Genomic DNA, 23,086 nt, shown 5'->3' with positions numbered 1-23,086 from the left:
GGAAAAACTTCTCTCCTGCAGCTTAAGGTATTCCATAACACATTCCCTTCTGCACTCAAATAACACAGAGGAGACTGCTCAGGACTGGCCATGGTCCTGACCTCATGCCTTTCTCCACCCTGGATGAGTGACTCAAACAACAGGAAACCAGGGGAGGCCTTTCTAGGGTCTGAGGTTTTGCTGTAAAAGAGAAAAGCCCAAGCTATCCCTCTCATACTATTTTTCTGTACACTGTGAGGCCAGGAACCAGCAGGTGATGCTCTTGGGAAGGCTGCGGCTGCCAAGATACCAGCAGACATCAGAGAGGGGACTTCATCCTGCATGACAATGGACCAGAGAGGAGAAAAAGGGCAAAACCCCCTCCTTTGCCCCTTCATTTAATTGTGTTGTTCTGCAGATAACACATCCCCTTCGTGTTCAATGGGTTAAAGTGCTGGAAACAAGCAGCAGACTGGTGTAGTCTAAAAATACCCCAATTGTGCTGACAGCCAAAGCAAGCAGAGGCTCCCAGAGGCTCCTTTTCTATCCCAGTATCATGTGGGTGCCCCAGCTGGCTGACACTGCCCCAAGTGAGGCGAGTCTGAAGAGCAGGATGGGTGTCCCAACCCCTCAGAGCCTCGCTGCACAGGGTGCCTTCACTCCCTGCCTCCCAGCTTCTCCAGAAGAGCCATCCTCAGCTCCCACCCAGCCCTGTGCCCCTGGCACTTGCTGGCTTCAGGTGCAGCAGGGGCTGTACAGTTCAGCCAGGTGATTGCAAGGGGCTGAACAAACAGACTCATTAAAAACAGGCCAGGACATCTCCATCACCTCCCCTGTGGCACCAAAGAGGCCGTATTAATTCATGATTTAAAATGATCCCAGATTTCACTGCAGTTTGGGTGTTTTCTGTTGGGAAGATAGAAGAAATGCTTGCTGTAATTTACCTATGTTATACTGGCTTAACTGCATGGGTGTTCAGTTTATATCTGCTTGTGGAGTTACTGGTTTGTGATTGCTGGTTGCACTCACAACCTCAGACCTTTGGGGACTGCTGATTTATTTGGCCAACATCACCCCCAGCAGCTGGCATTCCAAGTTTAGGATTTCCAGGCTGTAGGGATTCAAGCATCTGAGTGCCTGGTCAGGGAGGGAAATGGTTCAGTGCCCCAGCTCTGAGGCAGCCAGGTGCTATCAGCAGATACAGCTTGCGTGCCTTCCTCCTCCTCCTCCTCCTCTCCACCTCTCCCTTTCCAGATGCAAATAATTCCATATCTGGCAGTGTGTAACCACGATGGCTTCCTAAGGGGAAAACATCTACTTTGGCAAAAGCATTTAAGGCTCTCGCTCCTGCTTCACATTCTCAGCCATATGTGGAGTAGAGGGAAAATGCTTCCATCTTATGCCTGCTGGCACAGCCAAAGTCTTGTACTCAAAAATGCCAGCAAGCTCCCAAAGATTGGCTCATCATAAGTAATAAAGAAAATGCACTGACACTGGAAAAATGAATTGGCTCCTGTGAGTAGGAGAGTGGCCTGAAGAGGAATCAGAAGTCAAGGTTTGTGAGATTTTAATCCCAGTTTCTGTATCCATTCCCAATCCAGAGGAGGACACTTAAATGCTTTGTTAGCTTTATTCCTTTCTGAATGCGACTAGACTTTAGCTTAGTCACTGTGGTATTTAGGGCATTAATTGGCTAATTCAGCACCTTGCTCTAATGATATAAATATCTTAAAAGCTTCACTGGAAGGATTTGAAGCTGTAGTTTAAGAATTATTGCTCATTTTTGACCTTTCTTTGTAACACATCTTGGAAGAGTTAAAGGTTAGGCAAGAAGGGAAGATTTTCATTTTTAAAAGAGACAGGCATTTCCATTTGGCAAGATTTTGCATCCTGATGGGAAAACATAAACACCCAGTCTCTGATCTTGCCTCAATCCATATTTAATCTCAGAGAGTGCTGTGGTGCAATTTTGAAGACAACACTTTCAGGAAGCAGGAGGGAAATATTCCAGGCTTCCTTCTGCTTTGATAAACTATAAAGGAAAAAAAAAAAGGTAGGTGAAGCAGGGCAGAGATGTCACATAATCCCACACAGGGGACACGTGAAAGACAATGCCACAGAGCAAAATACAGCTATGGGGAGACTTACACAACATCCTTTGGGATTACAATGACTTTCCCTTTCCTCTCTGCAGACCCTTTTGTTTTTCTGGATAAGGGGATGAAACCCTGCCTGTGAAAGCCCGAGGAGGAATCCCAGGGGTGCAGAAGATGCTGCCCTTGTCCCTGGCAGTGATGCTGTGCTGTAGGGCTGTGTTCCCCCTGCCCCAGCAGCACTCCCTCACTGCCCTCCATGCCTGCTCCGTGCCCAGCTCTGGCAGGTGCCACAGGGAGGGGGTGGCAATAAGGAATCGGATCCAGCCAGCGGCAGGAAGACGAGAGGGGTTTTAGGAGCTGGTGGAGTGTTAGGAAGACTCTGGAATTGAAGCTTGCAGAGGGTGGCAGGATTAAAAATAGGCTGTAGCCAGCCTTCCCCAGCATTTTGGCATCTCAGCTGCCTGTTATCCTTGTGACCCACTAAGGAAGAGGCAGCAAAGAAAGAGATTCTCTCTTCCACTTCCCTGGCAGTGCAGGACAAAATGGTATTTTGGTTCTAACCAGATGGTTCTGCTCTCTTGGTCTGATAAGATTTACTACAAGCGTGTAAACTGAGTGTTTTGTCCCTGTCTTCAGTCCAACCAAGGGACTCCCACCTTCCCTGAGTTCAACAAGGCTCTCATGTGCACTGAAGATGTGCTCACTCATTCACATCTTACAGGCTGTTTGCAGGCTTCCATCCTTGAAGAGGGAAAAAAGGCAGTTTTTGTAGAAACCATCATTTTAATTCTGGATACTGGTGAAAGAAAGCACTCCACAGAATTGTGTTATCCAATGCAATCAACATTGCACCTTGGTATTTACCTTAACAATACCATATCTGTTATTAGAAAAACCCAAAGACAATTCATAATGTTGAGAAGTGTTGAAATCCATACTTAAAAAAGGTGCCTGGACCTCCTGGCTAACAGCTCATATTTTAGAGGAGCCAGGAACTGCTGCTTCTGCTCCTTACCCATAGTGTGTATTTCTTCATGTTGCTTGTGGGACAGACAAGGCTTCCCTGAGCTGTGAGTTTCAGCCAGCCATGAGCACAACATAGCAGCTAAAAGTAAAAAATCTGCCTTGTCCAAGAGTGTAAATTTAGGAAGAATCTTTGTGAAAGGCTGCTGAGGTTGTAGGTTTTTGGTTTTTTCCCCAGCTTTAATTTTCATACATCAACAAGATCCTTCATCTGAAACATTTTAGGAAGTTTAAAGTGTGGTTGTAACATTTGTAAGTTGATCTGAAGCTGAGCCAAGGGCTGCCACACCAGGTCCCCTGGCTCCAGCACTTTAAGAAGTTTAACTACATCTGCTTGGTTAAAACATGCCCTCAGGTAGCAGCTTGTCATTGGGTGTGCAAAAATTGTGCAAAAATGCAGTGCCACTCCTTTTTTTTGTGTCTGCTCCTTCTAGAGCAGTATTTGTGCATAGCAACAGACTGCCAGACCATTAGAGATTCCTACAGCCAGTCCTCTTCTAACTTTGGGTTCAGTTTTCCTTTCCAGAGCTGCTGTGCAGTGTTTCTCCCCAAGAGAAAGTCACCAGGCAGAACAAAGGTATTTCCACAGACACACAGCACTCCCTTGCAGTGCAGAAGGGGTTTCTGTTTGGTGGGGTGAGGTGGAAGGAGCCAAAACCCAAGTGTAGCTGCATCTCTCTTAACAGAGAGCAAGCAGGCACAACTTCCCAAGGATATTTCCTTGGAATCGCAGTGAGGAACCTCAGAGAAAGAAAAAGCAATTCTCATCTCGTTTGCTGCTCCTGTTGTTGTGCTCGTGTGGAATGTGTTCTGGAGATTTTTTTACCTAAGGTGATTGCTGGATTGGATTCTGGTGATGGTGTTTTGATTCATTGACCAATGGGATCCACATGTGGGCGTCGGAACTGCAGACAGTCATGAGTTTTTCAGTAGTTAGTTAGAAAAAAGAATGTGTGGAGATCCTGGTGAGCACATTCCCTGCTCTAGGGAGACACAAGAAGCTTCCCTCAAAAAGCTGTTAGACCTCATTGGCTCCTTCCCCTGTTCCTATGTCTGTTCCTATATCCCTGAGCCACTCCTCCCTATTCCCTGATTTGCCCTCATCTTTTGCACTGTCCTGAGAACAGGGTCAGCCCCCAAGCCCCTGGGGATCAAAAGCTGGACCCTCTCTGTGTGTGTGTGTATCTGGGACTTGAACATCTTATCGCCAGCTGGGGTTCTATGTACAAATCACAAACAGGACAGGACTGCTAGGAACGTGCCTTGAGCTGTTGTGTTTTCCAGCATCAGCCCCATCACATGGTTATGACAATGGGAAGATGCCAGCAGCTCACATCCCAGGCAGCAGACAAAGAACTTAATGTTACAACTTACTTTAAAAGTTTTTTTGACCAATCACACAAAGCAAAAGCTTATTGACAGTGGCTCTATCCAATCACTATAAGCACACGTACCTTTGGTTAAAACAATCTTTGCTTATTTAGAATACAATACCTGCTTGTAAGCCTTAAGATACAATGCACAGAGCTCCATTATTAAGCTTAGAACTTCCTAGTATCTCTCTAGATAGACTTTTCTGCAGCTTAAGGAGTTATTCTAGACAAGAGTTAATACACAGACCATTGTTCTATTTGTCCTTACTTTTCTACTTCTTGCATCATTTTTCTGCTGACCAATCTCATGGCTACTGCTTAGCTTTAATCACAGTTCTGCTGTCTCTAAGGCCTGCCTTTTGCAGCTTTCCCAAAACCCTCTGATTTTATGGATTCCCACACCTCTCACCGCGCGGCTGAATAAAACATCTGTGGATATTATGCGAAGGTCCTTTTTGCTTCCTTACCCTGGACTATGCTAGCAGCAATTCAGCTTGCTACAAGTATGATATAGTATAGTTAAAGTATGTAATATAGTTTTAATAAAGCAAGCGTTCAGCATTCCAAAGCCTTGGAGTGTAGCCCCACATTTCTCTTCACAGAGAAAAGCAAGGCACAATTCTTCCCAAGAATATTTCTGGGTTTCACATTCTCTGAACATCAGAGAAAGAAAACACAATTCTTATCATTTGCTGTGCCTGTGTTTGTGCAAAAGTAGAAGGCAATATGGAGATTGTTTTCCCAGACTGATGGTGTTTTGTTTCCTTGCCTATCAGGGCCAAGAGTGTGTGTGTGTGTGTGTGTTGGGACTGTCGGGGACAGGCACGAGATTCAGTGCAGTGTGAGCAGTTGTGTGCAGGGTTGAGTGCTTGGCAGATTCAGTTTAGATGTAATGTAATATAGTATAGAATATTATAGTATAATAAAGTATTTAATTAGCCTTCTGAAATCAATGGAGTTCCTCCTCATCATTCCTCCTTCATCAGGGCATTCTCAGCATTGCTATATTGGAGTCAGATGTCAATCATTTCCCTTCCCTGATTTTACTGTACCCAAGGAGTGCTTTTTTCCACCCTGGTGTTCAAGTACAGGAAGCGAGGCGCTCTGAGTGTGGTGCTCTGAGGGCAGGAGGTGCTGCCGTGGCTCTCACGGGGTGCTGTGCTGCTGTGTGTCCCCAGGAACGTTCGTGTCGGCGTTCACCGTGCTCTGCGGGGCCCGCACCGACCTCCCGGAGCGGCACATGTGCTGCGTCTTCTGGCTCAACATCGCCGCCGCCCTCATCCAGATCCTCACGGCCATCGTCATGGTGGGCTGGATCATGAGCATATTCTGGGGCATGGACATGGTCATTCTTGCAAGTAAGTGCAGTGAACTCACCCTCCTCACTTCTCCTCTCTGTGGCAATGGTGCTGTGTCCCAGATAACGGCCCTGCGAGCCGCTGGGCTGCACTCTAGGGAGGAAGAGCCACAGGATGGGCTCTGCAAGTCCATGAGAAACGCAGTGATTTATTAAAAAATATGGATATTGATGTAGTAGCAATATGGATATTGATCTAGTGTGGATATTGATCTAGATATCCAACTGTGACGGACAAGAACTCCCTAATAGTTTAAAGTTAGAAAGTGTATGTTTGTTGTGACGCCGTGCAGCATGTGGGATAACTCCCAAATACACACCTCAATTTACAGGTGATTTCAGAGTCTTTTTATCTACACAAGTATTGAATACCCAAAATACAAATACATATTCATGACTTTGGTACATCCCATTCCCTGCTTCGTATGGTAATTAGTTCAAAAGCTATTAAGCATGCGTAGTTTGTTCCTTGAAATGGGTCAGTGGTCCCTTTCATGGGGAGGGGTCCCAAAATGAGGACATAAATGAAGTCTTCCTCGTTCTGACCTTTCTACCTTTTCAATGCAAATATGACAAATGAACCCTAGGTAGAACTCCCATTCCCTGTCTTCAATTTGTTTCAGAACAGAGGAGGCCCACAAATGTCTTATGCTACTAAAAGCTATTTATCAGTTTCTATATTCTTCATTATAAACCCAGCTAACCAAACATTGTGTTGACAAGCCATCAATTATTAGTTAATTACTAACTCTTAACTTCATCAAGGCCTTCCCATTTATTTTAATTAACTCCAATAAAGCTTATCTCTAACTAAAATCTTAGCTCCTCTAAAATCTCTTAATTCCTTAAAGTTTACGTCTCAGCAGTAGGCAGAGAAATTGCTGGGAGGCAGTGGGAATGGGCCCTGTGACACATCTGGGAGAGTCTCCCATCCCACCACATGGGTCAGGAACTTTCTTGTATGAAATGAAATGTGCAGGAAGGGGGAGCACTGTGAACTCTGCTGTCTGGAGCCCCTTCTGCCCTGGTCACATCCATTTGAAGAAGAAAGCCCTTTCTCCCTTGTGACTCTGGCTGCAAATCTGTGGTTAGTGAGACATTCTTGCTAGGCCAGTTCTGCTCCTAGGGCCAGCTATCCCCAGAAAAGCCCTGGGGACTCTCCTGGGCCCTCCTCTTCCTTCCCAGGATAGATTTATCCATCGTTTTGGAGTATTTTTTCATGTTTCAGACCAAGTTCCTTGGCTGAGCCAGAAGTGTTTTGCTGCTCCTAGAATGACATCCCATACACCCTTTGAGTTGACTATAACGTTAGTTTAAGGAAAGAAGAATCCTTTTTCAAATGTTCATAATTTAAGTCACCAGTTAGGAGAGATTACCAGTCCAGAAGACAGGCTCTGTAACTTTCATCTGGTAGAGGCTTTCGCTGGTGTAAAAGTTGTGTCCTATCTCCTGTGTCCTGGTGCAGAGGATGGAGGTGACAGCCTCATGTCACCTCCAAAGCCAGAAGCAACTCAGAGCTCAGGGTGCTGGTGGCATCTGCAAGACCCCACTCCCTTTCCAGAGGCTGATGGGCAAGCCCTCAAACCAGACAGGTCTGAGACCTTTCAGGCTGACAGGACAGGCAGTTCCCAAAGCAAGCCCTTCTCTCAGAGACCATCTTATCAACAGCTTTTGCCTTTTGGTTTGAAGAGGCTCCACTTTGTCATCTCTGCTGATGACATCTGTGGCTGCATGACAGAGGGGGAGAGAGGATCTCAGGAAGTTGCCAGAAACCTTCCCAAAGACAAAATGGATGGAAAAAAGCAGGAAACCAGTGCACATTTTCAGCTGCCAAGCCCAGGGGTTAAAGCCTCTCACCAAGCCACCTGCTAATTTCTGAGCCAGCTTCAGTTAAGGCAGTTCCCATGCAGAGCAAATGATGGATATTAAAAACCTGAACATGTGCAAAGCAAAAGCTTTCCTCTGGATGAAGGCAGTACTGCTCTTTGCTTTACCCTGCAAACCACCTGCCATGTTTCCTTCCAGATGTACCTGCAGAGCAGGTTATTTCTGAGGCTAAATTGTGAATTGGTGTACATGTGTGATGTGTCTTCAAGAATCTGCCAAATGTGTGTGTAGAGCCATAAGTGCATGTTCATAACCATCAACTCTTGTGCTCTTCCTCCGCGGGGCAGCCCCTGGGTGCGGGTCACTGTCTAGCAGGATCCCTCTCTGCAGGTGTGGGGAGAGCCAGGAAAGCATCTGTCCTGACAAAGGACCACCACTGAAACCGTGCCTTGCTTTGCTCCAAAGCCCTGCTCTCCAGCTAGAGGGGTTGGTGCTTAGGAGGGTCTTACTTGAAGGGTCTTCTCCAGTTTCGCTGTTGGGGAAAACCATACAGCTTGGAAGTATCTCCAAAACACTCCTTCCCACACCTGGCTGGAGTCCACCAGTTTGGGAGGCAGAGGATGCATGAGCAGCATGTGGTGGGAATGCTCAGGTCAAGAGGTCCCCAAGCACAGCAGCAGTATTTCATCCCTCTGGTGGTAGTAGAGAATGGCAAGGGGAGTCAACATGCCTTATGTTTTACCAGCAGCAGCCCTTGGCAGTTTCTTGCCATCTCATTAAATAGCTGCTTTTAAGGTTACTTGCCCTGCAGAGGAAGTAGTGGCTAAATGCAGCAGCTCTGGGTGGATGGAGAAGAAAAGAAAAACCTTAATTGAAACAAAGAATGAAGTGACTGGTTGCTCTTACCTGTACCAAACAGCCCTGTCAGACCCAAAGTGGTTGGTTCTTGTTATCATATTTGAAAGAAAACAATAATAACTTAAGAAGGAAACCGTGTTTCTAATGCGAGAAGTAAGACATTTCATTTAAGAACGCTGCCAGTTTGCTTTGGTTGGGTTTTGTTTGCATGCAAACCTTTGGATGCACTGAACAGAAACCGTACACCACTGCAGCTTGGGTGGGAAATAGTTGAAATGCAGATGGGAAATAGTTAAACAAGTGTGAAACTACTGCCCACCTCTAGTCCCCCTGCCTTGAAAGGGTCGATTCCATGTGTTCCTGTGAGGGTGCCAGGCTATTTGGGTGGGCTAGAGGCAGGACACAGCAGGTCCAGTCTAAGCTGGTGAGGGCTAGCAGTGAGGAGGAGGGTGGGAAGCAGCTGAGGTCCAGGAACTCTGCTCAGGCTTTCCCTAAGGGATAATCACCTGGCTCCCTGTACCTGGGCCTGTCTCTCTGTTAGCTGGTAGAGACTTGGGAGGGAGTTAGAACCACAGAATCATAAAATCACTGAGGTTGGAAAAAACCTCCAAAATCATCGAGTCCAAGTCTTAAGCCATCACCATCATGTCCACCACTGAGCCGTGTTCCCCAAGTGCCACATCCACGTGCCTTTTGAACAGGAGACTCCTTCCAGCTTTTCACCTTCTAGTGCTCTTTCCCAGGCATGGAAAGGGGGAGTCTGGTCTGAGGATAATGGCATACTGTCCTTAATGAGGGAAAAAGGAGAAGAATTACAGGCCAGTCTGGTATGCTTCAGTTCCTGGAAGAAATAATCAAGTAAGTGACTCGCATGCATTTAGAAAATAAAAAACACCCCCACAAAGTCACCGTGGGTCTGTCCAGAGTGAGCTGTGTCAGACTGGCTTGATTCCCTTCGATGGCAGAGGAATTAATTTCATGTGAGGTGGCAGCAGTCAGCCATCCCTCCTAACCTTCAGATGCTGACCCCGTCTCACACAGCGTTCCTACCAGCGAGCCAGGGGGACGTGGCCTGTGTGAAAATGCACTTGAGGACTTTCCTCTAAATGGATTTTCCTGCGCTGAGAAGAGATAAAGAGAGGTGTGTTGAAAGGTCCCTCCTGAATGCAGCTCTGCTCAGTATTTTCATTTGTGGCTTGAGGACGGGCTGGAGAAGAGGCTCCCCAGCCGCACACCAGCTCTGGCTGCGAGCGTGGCAGGCACAGCGAGGGCAGTGCCCTGATCCAGGCCAACCAAAGAAATGGTCTGGAAACAGAAAGTGCTACTCAGGAGCACTGGACAAGCCCAGGACTCTACAGAAGGACTAATCAGCTGCATAAATACACACCAGGGAACAACATGTTTTTCAGGGAAGGACATGGTGGCTGCAGTGAGTCACAAGCAGAACATTGCTTCAGAGGGAATGAACACCACACAGGCAGGTGGGAGCAGGGCTTGTAGGGCTTTTGCTGATCCCATCACCTTTCTCTGCATGCATAAAGCTGTGCTGAGGCTTGTGGCCAGCTTTGGAGGCTGTACTTCAAGTAGAAAACCTGGAGAGAGTCCAGGGAACTGTAAGACAGCAGGCATGTTGATGATGAAGGTGTTCAGTGGGCTAGTAAATGTGAGAGGGCAGCAGTTCAGCCTAAGACAGACTTGAATAACACCAGGAAGGACCTGTGTGGAAATTAGAGGACGTTCTTCCTCCAGTAAGGTCAAAATGCTGCAGAGGTGGTGTGGCAGGATCTGCTCTCTCTGTCCCTGGAAGGCTCCAAGAGTGAGAACATCCATGTCTGTCTGGGACAAGGTGGGACACAGCAAGAGACTGACTGACCTGGGGGTCCTGTCCAACTCTCATCTCCCCTAGGGCGCCCTTTATCAGGATAATATCCCAGAAGGAAGATAAATTGAATGCAGTTTTGCTGTCACACTTAATTACTTTTGGCAGCACCACAGCACAGGGCATTTTCTCTGCTAATTTAAATGAACTGCCAGCTGGCCCCACTGGACACCAGAGATATCTTCTTTAAGCAGCCAGATGGCTTTGGGAACTGTCCTCTGCTGTACCTGCTCTCTGAAGACAAAGGTAGAACTAGGGAGCACTTAATTCTTCTGCCAAAGAATGGCTGGGCAGCACTGCTGCAGTGTGCTCTCCTGGAAGCCCTCGCCAGCTCTGCGGGGACAATGCACAGAGCTGAGGCAAACCACAGCTAATGATGTGGCCAAAGCCAACTGCAAAACAAGCCTCCTAAGGCTTTCCAGGGAAAGCTCCCTCGGCTACAGGCACACCTTGTCCCCAGCCCACATCTCCATCAGCCCACTGTGCGGAATGAACTTTCCAGAAGTCCCTGCCTGCTCAGAGCCGGGTATAAAAGGCTGTGTGCCATTTCTTGACAGAAACGACAGAGGAATAACATAGTAATGTCACACTGATGTGGCTCAGGGGACACAAGTCAGGGACTGTTTGTCCAGGCATTGTTTTGCCTCTGCTGAATGCAGCCAAGAAGTCAGGGCTGGTTTCTGAAGGAAGCTCAGCTCTCGGCTCTGAATGAATGATGTGCTTGGCTGCACCATCACTTTGGGTTCACTGGATGGAGATTTTGGCTGACTGTCGGGGCTGATTTCCAGCCAGTAGTGAGAACTCACCTGTAATCATGCCATCCTTGTCACTCCTTTGCTAATTACTCTGTTCAGACCCTGCCAGAAGCAGCAGCAGATGATTGCACAGTCGCTGTATGCTCAGGCTCCGAGGGAAAGCATCACCGAGCCTCTCTGCTCTGCAGGGCCCCTGCTGGGGCAGGTAACACTGCTCTCCAGGGAAGGAAAGGGGAGCAGGAGACCCAAACCAACCAGTAACCTTTCACGAGATGAAGAAAATACCAAGGACAAATTGCCTGCTTGAACTTACTACACTTTAAAAAAAAATCGAAAAAGAGCTGTCCTCCAAACTAGACCTGAGGAAAGTAGTTAAAGTACCCTTTTTTTGCAGTTTCCTACCAAATGCAGCAATGGGGCAAGTTCTGAAAACATTGTAGGAATGTTAAATAGCCCCAGTGTTTGCAGCACCCAGACAGGCTGAGGCATGCTGTGGTTGTGAGTTACCTGTGAGCACAAGCAGACTGAGCAGGGAAGCTGCCAAAAACTCTTCAGGTGTCTTTTTCCCAACTCTGGGACTGAATGGTATGCCACAAGCCCTTTGGTACACTGTGATGTCTTGTTTGACGCCTTCCTTCAGTGGCTCCCCTTCAGTCAAACCCACAAAATGCCAATGGCACAGAGGAGAGAGTTTCTGGGAGCATTGCTCAGAGGTGTTAGCCTATCCAGTCTGTTCTGCCTCGGGCTGGAAAAGCAGATGAGGATTCCCCCCTGTCATCTTTAAACAAGAGTCCCAAATGAAGTAATTCAAGTACAAGGATTTAGAGAAATGTTTAGCCCTGGTGTGAATGTCTGATGGTAAGGCAGCTGTTCTCTGTTTACTCTGCAGCCTCAGTTTGTTCATTCTCTTCTGCTTCTCCATGTGTTTCAGATATATCATCTACAGTTACATTTCTCCCTCTCTCTTTCTTTCCTGTTCCTTTGCCTCCTTTTGTTCACCATCAAAGTCTCACAAGGTAAGTTTGTTTCTGTTCTTCCTCCTCCTCCTCCTCACGCTCCAAGGCAGTTTCCCATGGAGAGCAGCGAGCATCGGTCGGGGCAGGACACCTGGAATTCACTTTGGCCAGCGCTGCCCACTCCCAGCCCAAGTGCAGCCACGTGCCTTTACATGTGTGTGTCTGACTGTGTCTGTGTCTGTCCTGTGGCCGCACAGCCCCAGGAATGCTGAAAATCTTCACACAGCATTGAAATGCCCCTGGGGATGCCCCAAGGACACCCTTGGAGCAGAGCATGAACCCGTTTCAGCATGGAGAGCATCCTGAAGCCACCCTGTGCATGAAGCCAGTCCCAGAAGGACAGCCTGTGCACAGACTGGGTTCCCTTTGCCTCAATCTTAGATGCAGTGGTTTACAGGAGAAGTGCAATTTCAGGTAAACTTGATTAAATCAGTGACTTTGTGCACAGGCCCACTTAATCCTGAACCCAGAGCTGTCTGTTCTACAGAATTGCACCTCAGTTTTATTGCAGGCATATTAATGTAAAGCTGCTTCATACAGAACAGCAAGTCCTGTGCAAGAAATGCAGTAACTATTTTCACATATAAACTATTTGATAAGCTAAGTCTGAAGTATTGTAATAAACAAGTTTAGCATAGGGCAGGTAATTTTTTTTGGCTTATGGTCATGTAAAGAGACAGGCTTGGCCACTGTCACTTCCTTCCAGCCAGTTTCAACAGTGACAGCCAGACTGAAAGGATTTCTCAATCTTAATTTTCATATATCTCAATAAAAAGCATGGCTGTACAAGTAAGTTACACTTACTTTAGCTAAAGATTTAATGCAGGCCCCACCTTTCTGGTCCATGGGGTTGTTTGGTTGGTTTTTCAACTCTGCTCCCTAAACAAATTAAACCAATGCCATAGACAAGCCCAAATGACAAGTTTCCAGCCAGCTCACCTTGCCTTCAGAGCTGACTCACACTTAAAACATAAATGCATGTGAAATCATCATTTTGCCCCCTAGAAAAAACTGTCTGAAAGAGATGAGAGTCTTTCTGTTCCGCTGCACACAATAGGCAGAAATTCAGTTAAGTGTCATTATTCTGTCACTTGTGCTTGTTTAGCAGCAGGAGGTCCAGGCTGCCAAACCTGGGCGAATGTGTGGGTTTTTTCCAAAGTACAGCAAAGTTCATTCGCTGGAGTCAATTCTTAGTTCAGCAAAAAGTCCATTAAAGATAGGGGTTCTGGCACCTGCTGGTATTTTATGTTCAGTTTTTGTAAGAGACTTATAAAAGCCTAGCATAAGGGTTGGAAAGAATATTACAAAGCATAAATGGAAAAGTATTTGAAAAGGGAAGCAGTCTTCTGAGATATGAAATTTCAGACTTCTTTGAAATTCAAAATATGAAAGTGACAGGCTACTTATGTCACTTAAACTAAGGAAAAAAAAACCCATCCAGATTTTAAAAAGTTTTTTAGTTGAAAGATATTCACTGTGGTGGGCACTGCAAGTAAGGGCAGTTTGCTTCTTTAATGAGGAGAATTTTTTTGCATTGATAAAGTCAGAATAACAAGCTTCTCTTGGAAGGAAAGTAGGGAAAGCTTCTGGTGCAGTCACTGCAACCGCTCAGGAAAGTGTTAAAAAATCCTGTATTTTTCTCATCATCCTGTACTAGCACAGGAGCTGCAGGTGCTCTGCTTTGCCCTTCCCTGCCCTAGCCCTCGCAGGGGATGAAGCTGTCCCCTGTGGCATTTGCAGCCTGCCCTCAACCACTGTGTGCAGGACAGTAAATGATCTGGGGCCTCAAGGAGCTGTGACAAGCAGCAGGACAGGCTGCTTGAGCCCTTAGAACATCCACGTGGCTGCAACACAGTGGGGACCCCAAGGGCTTTGCTGTCTTGGTTGGGGAGTGCATCAAACCTCATGGCCACAGGAAGAGGAAAGGGCGTGAAAGCACAGGGATCCTGGCAGTTTCCTTGGTTTTGCTGCTGAAAAGATTTTCAGAAACTGAAAAGTTTCCTCCAGGCCCACTGGATGCCTGCTGTGCCCCAACAAAAGCACCTGTAATTCTGCTGGGCTGGAGCAAAGCAAGTGCAGAATCAGGCAGTGAGGACATCATTAGAGGCATCCCAAGATCTGTGTTTGACACTTCCCCTTCTCTTCCAAGAGGTGTTTGCTCACCTGTGCAAACTGCAGCACAAATTGGTTGCTGCTGGGGAGCGCCATCAGCAAAAGCCAGCAGGGGAACACAAAGATGGATAGAGGAAACCAACCTCCTCACACAAAGATGGATAGAGGAAACCAACCTCCTCCTACCTGGCAGTGCTCTGGGAGGACAAGGCTCAAACACAAGTGGATTCTAAGGAGAGATGTGTGTGGGATGCACGACCTACCAGGGCAGTGCTTGGGAACAGCTGTGTCTCTGGAGGAGGATACAAGGGCATCCATTTCCCCTGCACCGCAGGAAAACACACTCCATAAAAACTTTAGGTTGTTGGGCTGGAATTGGTGACCACTGGTACCTGCTGTGCACTTATAATCTCTTCAAGCAGAGCAGCAGGGCTGGCTGCCAGCACCCACATGGCTGTGCCCAGGAAGGAGGCAGCACCAGGCAGCTGTTGGCTAAAGCAGGGCAGGGGGCTGCCCTGGGCAGCCCGGCCCCGAGGGAGAATGTGGCAGCCCCCTTGTTTTCCCACGTGGTTTTTGCCACTCCTGGTAAACCAGGCTTGTGGCTTGCTTGAGCCTCACCGAGGGTCTTCATTTGGAATTAACTCTAATCATGTTCCCTTCCCCTCCCTCCTCACAGGCTACAAGGAGCAGGGGATCCCACAGCAGCTGTAGTGGCTGGGACAAGTGTGGTCAGAGAAACACGGCGAGAGATTTCCTTTGGCAGCCGTGGGCCACGGACCTTTTCATTACCCTTTGTCTCTCTTCTTGTCCCCTTTGTTTTGTCTCCTTGTGTCTGCCCGGTCCCCGTGCCCGTCCAGCGGAGCGGAGATGCAGAGCAGCCGGCGCAGACTTGCACTGAGGCCCGCGAGCAGCGGAGATGAGGCAAGCACGGCTTGGCTTGGACTGGTCCCGGCCGACGAGGAGGACGAGGGTGCCAGGACAAGGAAACAGCCTTGGCAAAGGTGGCACCTGAGCAGGCAGCTGAACCAAGGGAGGGGGAGATCCTGCCTTCTCTCTGCTCCCACGGGGAGGTCGCTGAAGATGTTTTGCCTCCTTTTTATGCTCGCTGTTAAAGGACGCTGGCTGTGAACATCAAATGCCAAGGAGCTGTTCATAGATATACGTACAGGATGTAAAAGCAAACCAGTGGTACTTTCTTCCTGCCCCAAGATTCCATCTGTAACTGTTTTGCAGTAGTGGGGGGTCCAACCCAGCCCCCTCTGCTGCCTGTGTATATATGATGTTCACTGAAGCTCTGTCCCCGCAGATGTCTTGAGAAACGTGCTTGCTGTAAATCGTATTGTACCGCTGAAGTGACCGGGGCCACCCACTGCTTCCATCCGCTGCCACCATGCAAAGACTAGAGCTCCCACCAGCCCAGGGGACACTTCTCCTAGCACAGGACTAGTGTCCTGCAGCACCTTGCCTCTAGGGCAGCAAGTACTGCCAAAAGCCTCTCCAGTATAAAACAATACTGGGGGAGCCAAAGAACAAGAGCTTTCCTGCCCCTGAAAGGGACTTGCTGGCAGTGTCTCCATGCTTTGGAAATGGATCCCCTTTGAGCACGGCGAGTGCTCCTGGCTGAAGCAGCATCCCAGCTCTGCTTGCCCAGGTAAGTATCCAAAACTCCAGGATCTCCACCTGCTACTAGACAGGTGCTTGGGAGCTGCTGTGGTTGGAAGGCCCGTGGCCAAAGGGGGTGGGGCTGTGATTTCATGGTTTGAGCCCCACGTGCAGAGTTGCAGTGGCTGCAGGAGGAGTGATCCCTCTGACCGCAGCAGGGTGAGAGGAGCTCGGCTTGGTGCCAGCACCTGGATGCTTTTCCTCTCCAAAAAGATGGCAGGAGGAGCCCTGCTGAAAGAGGGCAAAGCCAGGCTGCTCACATGCAGGCAGGGCCCTTCCAGCCAGAGGAGTTTCACACAAATCCTCTGCCAAAACCGGGAGCCACCCAAGTGTGGCAGAGCTGAGACCCACTCCCAGCCCACTGGCAGCAAACCCCACTGCCCTGCAAGTGTCCAGCCTCTCCTGGTATGATGGTCTCCTCTTAACAAAGGTTTTTATTTTTCATGCAGAACAGGTCCTGTCAGCTAAAATACCTCCTGTTGTAAAGAGAGCTGGGGCATCAAAAAGCACCAAGTGCCCTGAGCTGCCCCCCAAGGGTGGAGGAGAGCCCTGTGTGAGGCAGGATACCTGTCAGTGATCCCACAGTGGGCTGCTGGGGTAGGAAGCTCCTTTGGTGCTTTGGTGCAAACCTCTGGCTTAGCCTTCCCACTGCCCCTGCTGTTTTCCTGATGCCTGGGCACTGTCTGGATTTAATGCAACACCTCTCCTCCCAGAAAGCTTCCTCCCTGTCCAAAGCCCACGCTGTGCTGTGAGCCCACAGCCTGTGGAAAGCAGGCATCAGTACCTCTTTGCTATCCCAGCTCAGGAGGTCCTTCTTCAGGGCTGAGGATAAAGCAGTAGCTGCAGTCCCAACTAACTTGTGGTGGGATAGGATCCCTCCAAACTACGCCCCTTTATCCAATGCAGGCATCAGAAGGGGTGACAGGCTTTTTTCACTTCACTCTTTTGTGGCTGGGCACTATAAAAAGCTTTGGGCTGCCTGAACAGGAGAAAGAGGCAGAGAGTTAGGAGCCTTGGAAGTACCAAGGTGAAGATGCTGGCTCAAGCATTTCCTCTCATCTCAGCAGTATTAACTGGAAATAAATAAATAAATATATAAACAAGGAAGCAAATTTGTAACACAAACAATTAGTTGTACATTTTACCAAGCCAGACTACTTCAGGTAGGGCAGTGTACTTTTACAGCTCTCAGTACAGAGTAAGGAAAAAAGAGAAGTCTCCTAAGCAAACCCATGGCAGAAGCATAGGAATAACTCAGGCTGCATTTTTCTTGCTTCACACCCTAAACTGTTGCTTGTACTGCCATGCTGAACAGACAGAAACAGGTATTTAGTCACTACCTTGTATCCAAACAGGGATGCTGAGCTCTACTTTTTGGGCTGCTGCATAGAAAGTGAAGATCATGACATGGTGCAGACAGAAAGACTTTGTATTTTTCATTTTAGAGGAAAAGAGATGAAAACCCATCAGTTTTTAGAGCGACACAAGCCACACAACACAGGCAGCAGAGGAGCAAAGGTTTCCTTGGAAGACAAGTACCAGTTGGTGCTTCTCGTTAGCCCAGGGCTGGAAGTGCTCCAGAGGAAAAGCAGCACAGTTATCCTGCCAGAATGCCAGGCTGCAGCCAGCCACAGTGACATTGCTTTGCCAGGGAGAGGCGTGGGGGACAGCAGCAGCTGGAGGAAACCAACCAAGCAGGTCAAAAAGCCAGAGCCATCTGGGATCCGCACTAAAGCCAGGGATGAGCTCCTCAAGAGTACCACTGCCACAGCGATGGCCAAAAGGATTTCTGCTCACAACATTCGACAATTTCAAGTGTCTTTGTCCATTTCTACCAAAGAGGCTGGTTCAGGGAGCAGCCTGTGCTGTGCATGTGCAGCTCTGTGTCTTGCTGGGCTGTGCAGCTGTTACAGACCTGAGCTACAGCATTTCCTGTGAGACAGACCATCTCTGCTCCTCCATTTCCCACCTGGGGAAAAAAAGGTAGTAAATAGGATCCTAACCAGTAGCAAATGGGGAATCTGTAGCACATCTGGAAAACCCCTTCAGAAGCTGCTGCTGTCATCAGTGAGAACTCTTTTATTGAGGTCTATAACTGGCCCTGAAGCCACTCAAACCACTTGCCTGCTCAGCTGCAGCATGTGCAATGCCAAAGAGCAATGGTTACCCCTCACTTTTGCCAAACCAGAATGGCTGGGTCAAGTGCAAACACCAAACACTGCCTAAGCATCAAGTTAGTTGTGCTGTGGTGTGAGGATGGGTGTGCAGGAGTCCCTGCAGACATGGATTACAGGCCATGGATAAAAGGAACCAGGCAAAACCTTTGAAATAGGAGCAGCAAGTGTGGCTTAAGAACAACTTTTTCTGGTGCCTGTGAAGTTGGGCTCACTTTTAGAAGGTGGATTTAAATGTGTAGTGGACAGGCAGCACAACAAGCCTCAGGCTGGGGAGGAATAAACAAGCTGACATTTTCGCTGGGCTAAAGTGCCAAAAGTCACTTCTCCTGTGGCATCAGATGTCAGATCAGCAGCAGATGCCCCATGCCAGAGACTCAGCACCCGCACAAAAGGTCCCCTGGGAACAAAAAGGGACAGAATAAGCTCCTCATCAGCATCACCAGGGTTTTGCTGAACTTCTGGGCCACACTTGGTGCTGTCTGTCTCTGTGCTCTAGTGAGGATGGGAGAATTGGATTGGCTGGGGAAGGACTGAATGGAAATGCTGCCCTCCCTGGGATGGCTGCAGGTCTCTGAGAGCATCACTTTGGTTAGGTCTGGGTCTGCCTGCATTTATTGCATGAAGGAGTCTGAGCACTGCACAGATGAGGTGTGGGATTTATAACTTACTTTCAGGTTTTGCTTTGTAATTTTTTTTTCTTATCCTTGACCTTTTTATTTAATTGATGAAGCCAAGAAAACACTCAATGCACCACTTCAGAGGCGCTGAAATCTGTCAAATGACACCTAGGACAAAAAGCCTTATTTTTGCCTATTGTGGTGATTTGCTTAATTGATTTTAATTAGAAGCAGACAGTTTCCCACTCTCAGCTTTATAGATTGGCCTTGCTACCAGGCAGCGAGCATAAAATTGCATTTTTCCCAAGGCTGTCCTGTGGTAGTAATAAAAATGATAAATCCCTCTGCTTTTTCCAATAGCCCTGAATAAAACTGGCACTGCCAAGCTCCCCCCAGCCCAGGTGTGAGCAGCAGCCTGCTCTCAGGCAATGGTGAGTATTGTATTCACAGGGAATGCCCCGATGAAGGCAGGAATGATGCATCTGACTCCATGCTCTCAGAAGGCTAATTTATGATACTATATTATATTAAAGAATACTATACTATACTAAAGAATACAGAAAGGATGCTTACTGAATGCTAAAAAGATAATAATGAAAACTCATGACTCTTTCCAGAGTCCCAACACAGCTTGGCCATAATTGGTCACTGAGTGAAAACAACTCACACCAGAATCCAATGAATCACCTGTGGATAAACAATCTCCCAATAAATTCCACATGTGAGCACAACACAGGAGAAGCAAATGAGATAAGAACTGTTTTCCTTTTCTCTGAGGCTTCTCAGGAGAAAAATCCTGGGCAAAGGGATTTTTTTCAGAGAATGTGAATGTCACAGGTGAGCCCCTCTCCTTGGCTTCAGGTCTGCCCATGGCAAGCAGTGGGGAGCTCAGAGACTGAGCCCAGGGCAGGGCTGTGCCCAACAGGGAGTTCTGCTCTTCCCATCTTTAGTACCACAGCCTCCACTATGACTTGGTTTTCCTCCTCTCACAAGAGGTCAGAGTTCTGTGGGCAGCTGGCAGCATCTGGAGGGGCATGTCTGGTGCCCACAATCCAGGCACTGACAAGAAGAGCCACGCTGTGAAGACACAGGTATGAGTGAAAATCTGGAGCTTTCCCCTATCAACAATTCCTTTCTTTCTCTTTAGGGTAAAATTAACCACCCAGCGCTTTCACACCTCCTTCCGAAGCACTGCAGAGGGGACAACACCTCCACCTCCCTCCTGTGGGAGCTGTGACCAGCTGCAAACCAGCACAGCCAGAGGGCACAGCCAGAGCCCCTCCTCTGGTCCGAAGTGCATGGCCCCCAGCTATCCCAGCACCATCAGCTGCTTTGTAAATGTAGATGTTTGACATGCGAGTTTTACAGCTAAAGAGTGATCGTGGGTCATGAAGAATAAATGCAGTTGCTTCACCCCCATCTGCCAGCAACACAGAATTTTTCTGCTGCTCCTTTCTGATTGGGAAAAGCAGGTTTCTCAAAAAAACAAACAAACAAAACAAAACAACAACAACAAAAAAACCAAAACAAAACTACCAAAAAAGGGCTTTAATGAAATAGCTTCTTGGTACTTGAACCCAGCTGGGCTGAACGACTGATTTACTACTCATTGGAAAGCAATTCCAGGTAGGAACCAACCCAGTGAAAAACCAGCTTCATCCTGGGTCAGAATGCAAGGCACAGCACCATTTTCCCAAGTTCATTGGTGTTGCCAAATCCATATTTACCATGGAAAAGATGCTTTGGCAGGTGACCCCCAACCTCCCAGGCTTTTGCCTGATTGGCCATACTTGCTGCAGAGATTTAGGGTCGCTCCCAGCTGGGAAGGTTAGTGGGGCTTTGTGCTGGGAGCAGCTCTGGCACACGCAGCCATGGGTTCAGGAGAGTTAGGTGTGAAAGGGGGTTCCATCTGTGCCACACCCCCTGCTTCCCAAGACACAAAGCTGCATGTCCCTCCCTGTGTGCATTGACTGTCACACATTTTATTAAGGACCTTCCAGTTGTGCTGGAAATTGTCCCTTAAGCCTTGCTGAGCTCCGTGGGCAGGAAGCTGAAGCTCACAGTCCCAGCATTCTCCAGAGGGCTGTTTTATTCCTTGCCTCCTGCTTGTTCTGGGCTGACCCTGCAGTTCACACACATGCATACACTCCAGCCAGGATGCATCTTATTGCTACCCAGCCCAAACTGCATCCACTGCAAGACACCAACAAGAGTTCCTTGACATCCAAACCCCAGGTACAAGGAGACCCTGGCTAGATCTGACATTCCTCCCCAGGTAAAAGCAATGTCTTCTCCCACACGCTTGCTAACCATGGTGTGGCAACACAGCCCTGTATTTTCCAGCTGACTTGGCTTCATGCTCACACACACGATGCATTTTGAAGCAGTGCTGCAATTTATTTCCCAAACTGGCACTCACCATTCCCATCCCCCTATGGGAGCAGCATGGTGCAAAACCCCAGGTCACAGTGGCACCATCTGAAGCAGGGTTAATTACAGTGAGCCCCACCAGAGCCCATGCTAACCACAACCCATCTTTCTAAGCCAGGCTAAAAGTCAAGTCCTGCTTCTCTTGCACCCACCCAAGTGGCCAGAGGGAAGCGACAACGCCCTGTCCCCACTGCTGGAATGGTGCAGTGGGAAGCGAAGGTTTTGTTCAGGCTCTAAGAATGGCAAAGGCCAGAGCAGCTCCATCCATTTTCCAGCTCTGAGAATGCTTTCAACAGAATGGCACATTTTGGCTTGGGATCAAAACAGGGGCTCACCTGGACCAGCACTGCTGGAGGTGATGGCAGTGCTCCCCCAGACACCCAGCAAGCCATCCCACCCTGGCCCACACCCCTCTTCCACCCACCACCCACCGGCACAGACATTGCTCCCAAGGCTGGGAGGGGGATTGCTGTCTCAAGTCTGTGTGCTCTGTGGTTTTGGCCATGCATGGGTACCTCAGATTTTCCACCTTAGGAAGGAGGGAGCAGGGGCCTGCCCACCTGTGCTCTTGGCACCTTGCTGGTGAGCCCACCTTTCCTTTTAGCATGGAGGCCAAACTGAGGGGTTGCAGAGGACCATTTGTATGCCTGTTTATATCACTGAGTATTGGATTGTGACTTCTTGTGTTTTGATACTGTGGATATTTTTTTTTTAAAGTTAAATATATTCTATTGCTGGACAGCTGGAATGAAATGCAGAGTCTCTTTGTGTCACCCGGAGAAACCCCATCATCCCTGTGATTCCAAATGGGTTCTTGTTCTCCTCCCACCAGTGAGGTGATGGAGATCATCCAGCAGACACCAGCCCACACCCACATCCCCTGAGGAGAGGAGGCAGGGGCCAGGGCATGGCTTCCTTAAGGAATTCACAACCAGAACCTTCCAGAGGAATAGAAGGCTGGTGAGGAGCCTCACCATCTAGAATGGAGACAAGGGAGGGAGAAAAGCCACCCTGTGTTGCCCTGTGCACATGCCTACCAGCAATCCTTCCTGACAGGGTTTTATCCACAGTTTTAACATTTTAAAATGACTCCAGGTGCATTATCCCTGCTCCCTGTGAGAGAACAGCCCATGTGCTGCCAGGAGCTTGGCCACAGACACCTGAGCAGAGCTGAGCAGGTGGCAGAGCCTTCCCATGAGAGGCAGCTCTGCTGCAAGGGCCAGCAGCTTGTCAGAACACCTGCACCCTTCAGCCATCCACACTCCATGCTCCTCCTGTGATGTACAATGCCACAAAACACCACTGCTCTGCTCCCTCCCCAAAGCCACTGTGGGTAGGGAAACACATGGGAGATCCCACTGGATCAGGGGGTCAAACTCAGAGCCGGTGCAAGGCCAGCAAGAAGGGTCTTCTCACAGCCCACGGCTTTGGGGGCTCTGGGAGGTGAGGCAGAAGCTCCTGTCACTTGCTGTATGTTTCTATTCAGCCCTCAGCAGGGGAAGCACTTTGGGATGAACACTGACACAGAGTAGTGTGATGCTATTTAATACACCCATGCAGACACACCAGCACATGGCGAACCCACTAGAGAGATCTGGGATGATTATCTCAAAGAGATTTCTTTAACACCCTGCTAATGGAACCATTTCAGAAGGGGAGGAGGAAAATCAGCAATAAACCGCACAAAAGCAAAGTCAAAAACCGGTGCTTGGTAGAGACAGATGAGACTCAGGGAAAACCTCCATGCCATGTTTCTGGGCACCCACCTCTTCCACACCGTGGCCCAAGGGAGGCCCACAGCCAGCACACACCTCACCCTGACTTCAGGGGTGAACTGGTTCATCCCCCAACACAAGAGTAGAGCCACCCCAGGTGCCCTCAGAGCACAGCCCAGCCCTTGCTCTGTGCAGCACACAGCAGTGGCA

General features: G+C 48.5%; 1 protein-coding gene across 5 annotated transcripts in view; it reads left to right on the top strand.

Annotated features, from left to right (window-relative positions):
• The window catches only part of STUM (stum, mechanosensory transduction mediator homolog), a 49,426-nt gene extending 29,119 nt beyond the window's left edge, over nucleotides 1-20,307 (top strand). Inside the window, exons 2-6 of one of the 5 annotated variants that reach the window (XM_038133352.1) lie at nucleotides 5,650-5,829; nucleotides 12,155-12,163; nucleotides 15,133-15,926; nucleotides 19,092-19,162; nucleotides 19,879-20,307. In XM_038133352.1, the coding sequence (XP_037989280.1) occupies nucleotides 5,650-5,829; nucleotides 12,155-12,163; nucleotides 15,133-15,173 (230 nt within the window). In that variant the 3' untranslated portion in view covers nucleotides 15,174-15,926; nucleotides 19,092-19,162; nucleotides 19,879-20,307. Of the gene's footprint in view, nucleotides 1-5,649; nucleotides 5,830-12,154; nucleotides 12,164-14,951; nucleotides 15,927-19,091; nucleotides 19,163-19,878 lie in introns of all 5 variants that reach the window. The other 4 variants (XM_038133351.1, XM_038133353.1, XM_038133354.1 and 1 more) reach the window with 4 other exon arrangements.
• The last annotated feature ends 2,779 nt before the right edge of the window (nucleotides 20,308-23,086 follow it).

This window comes from Motacilla alba, chromosome 3 (assembly GCF_015832195.1).
Source record: "Motacilla alba alba isolate MOTALB_02 chromosome 3, Motacilla_alba_V1.0_pri, whole genome shotgun sequence".
Classification (NCBI taxonomy): Eukaryota; Metazoa; Chordata; class Aves; order Passeriformes; family Motacillidae; genus Motacilla; species Motacilla alba.
The sequence above is the reverse complement of the archived record's forward strand: the minus strand, read 5'-3'. Positions and strand labels throughout refer to the sequence as shown.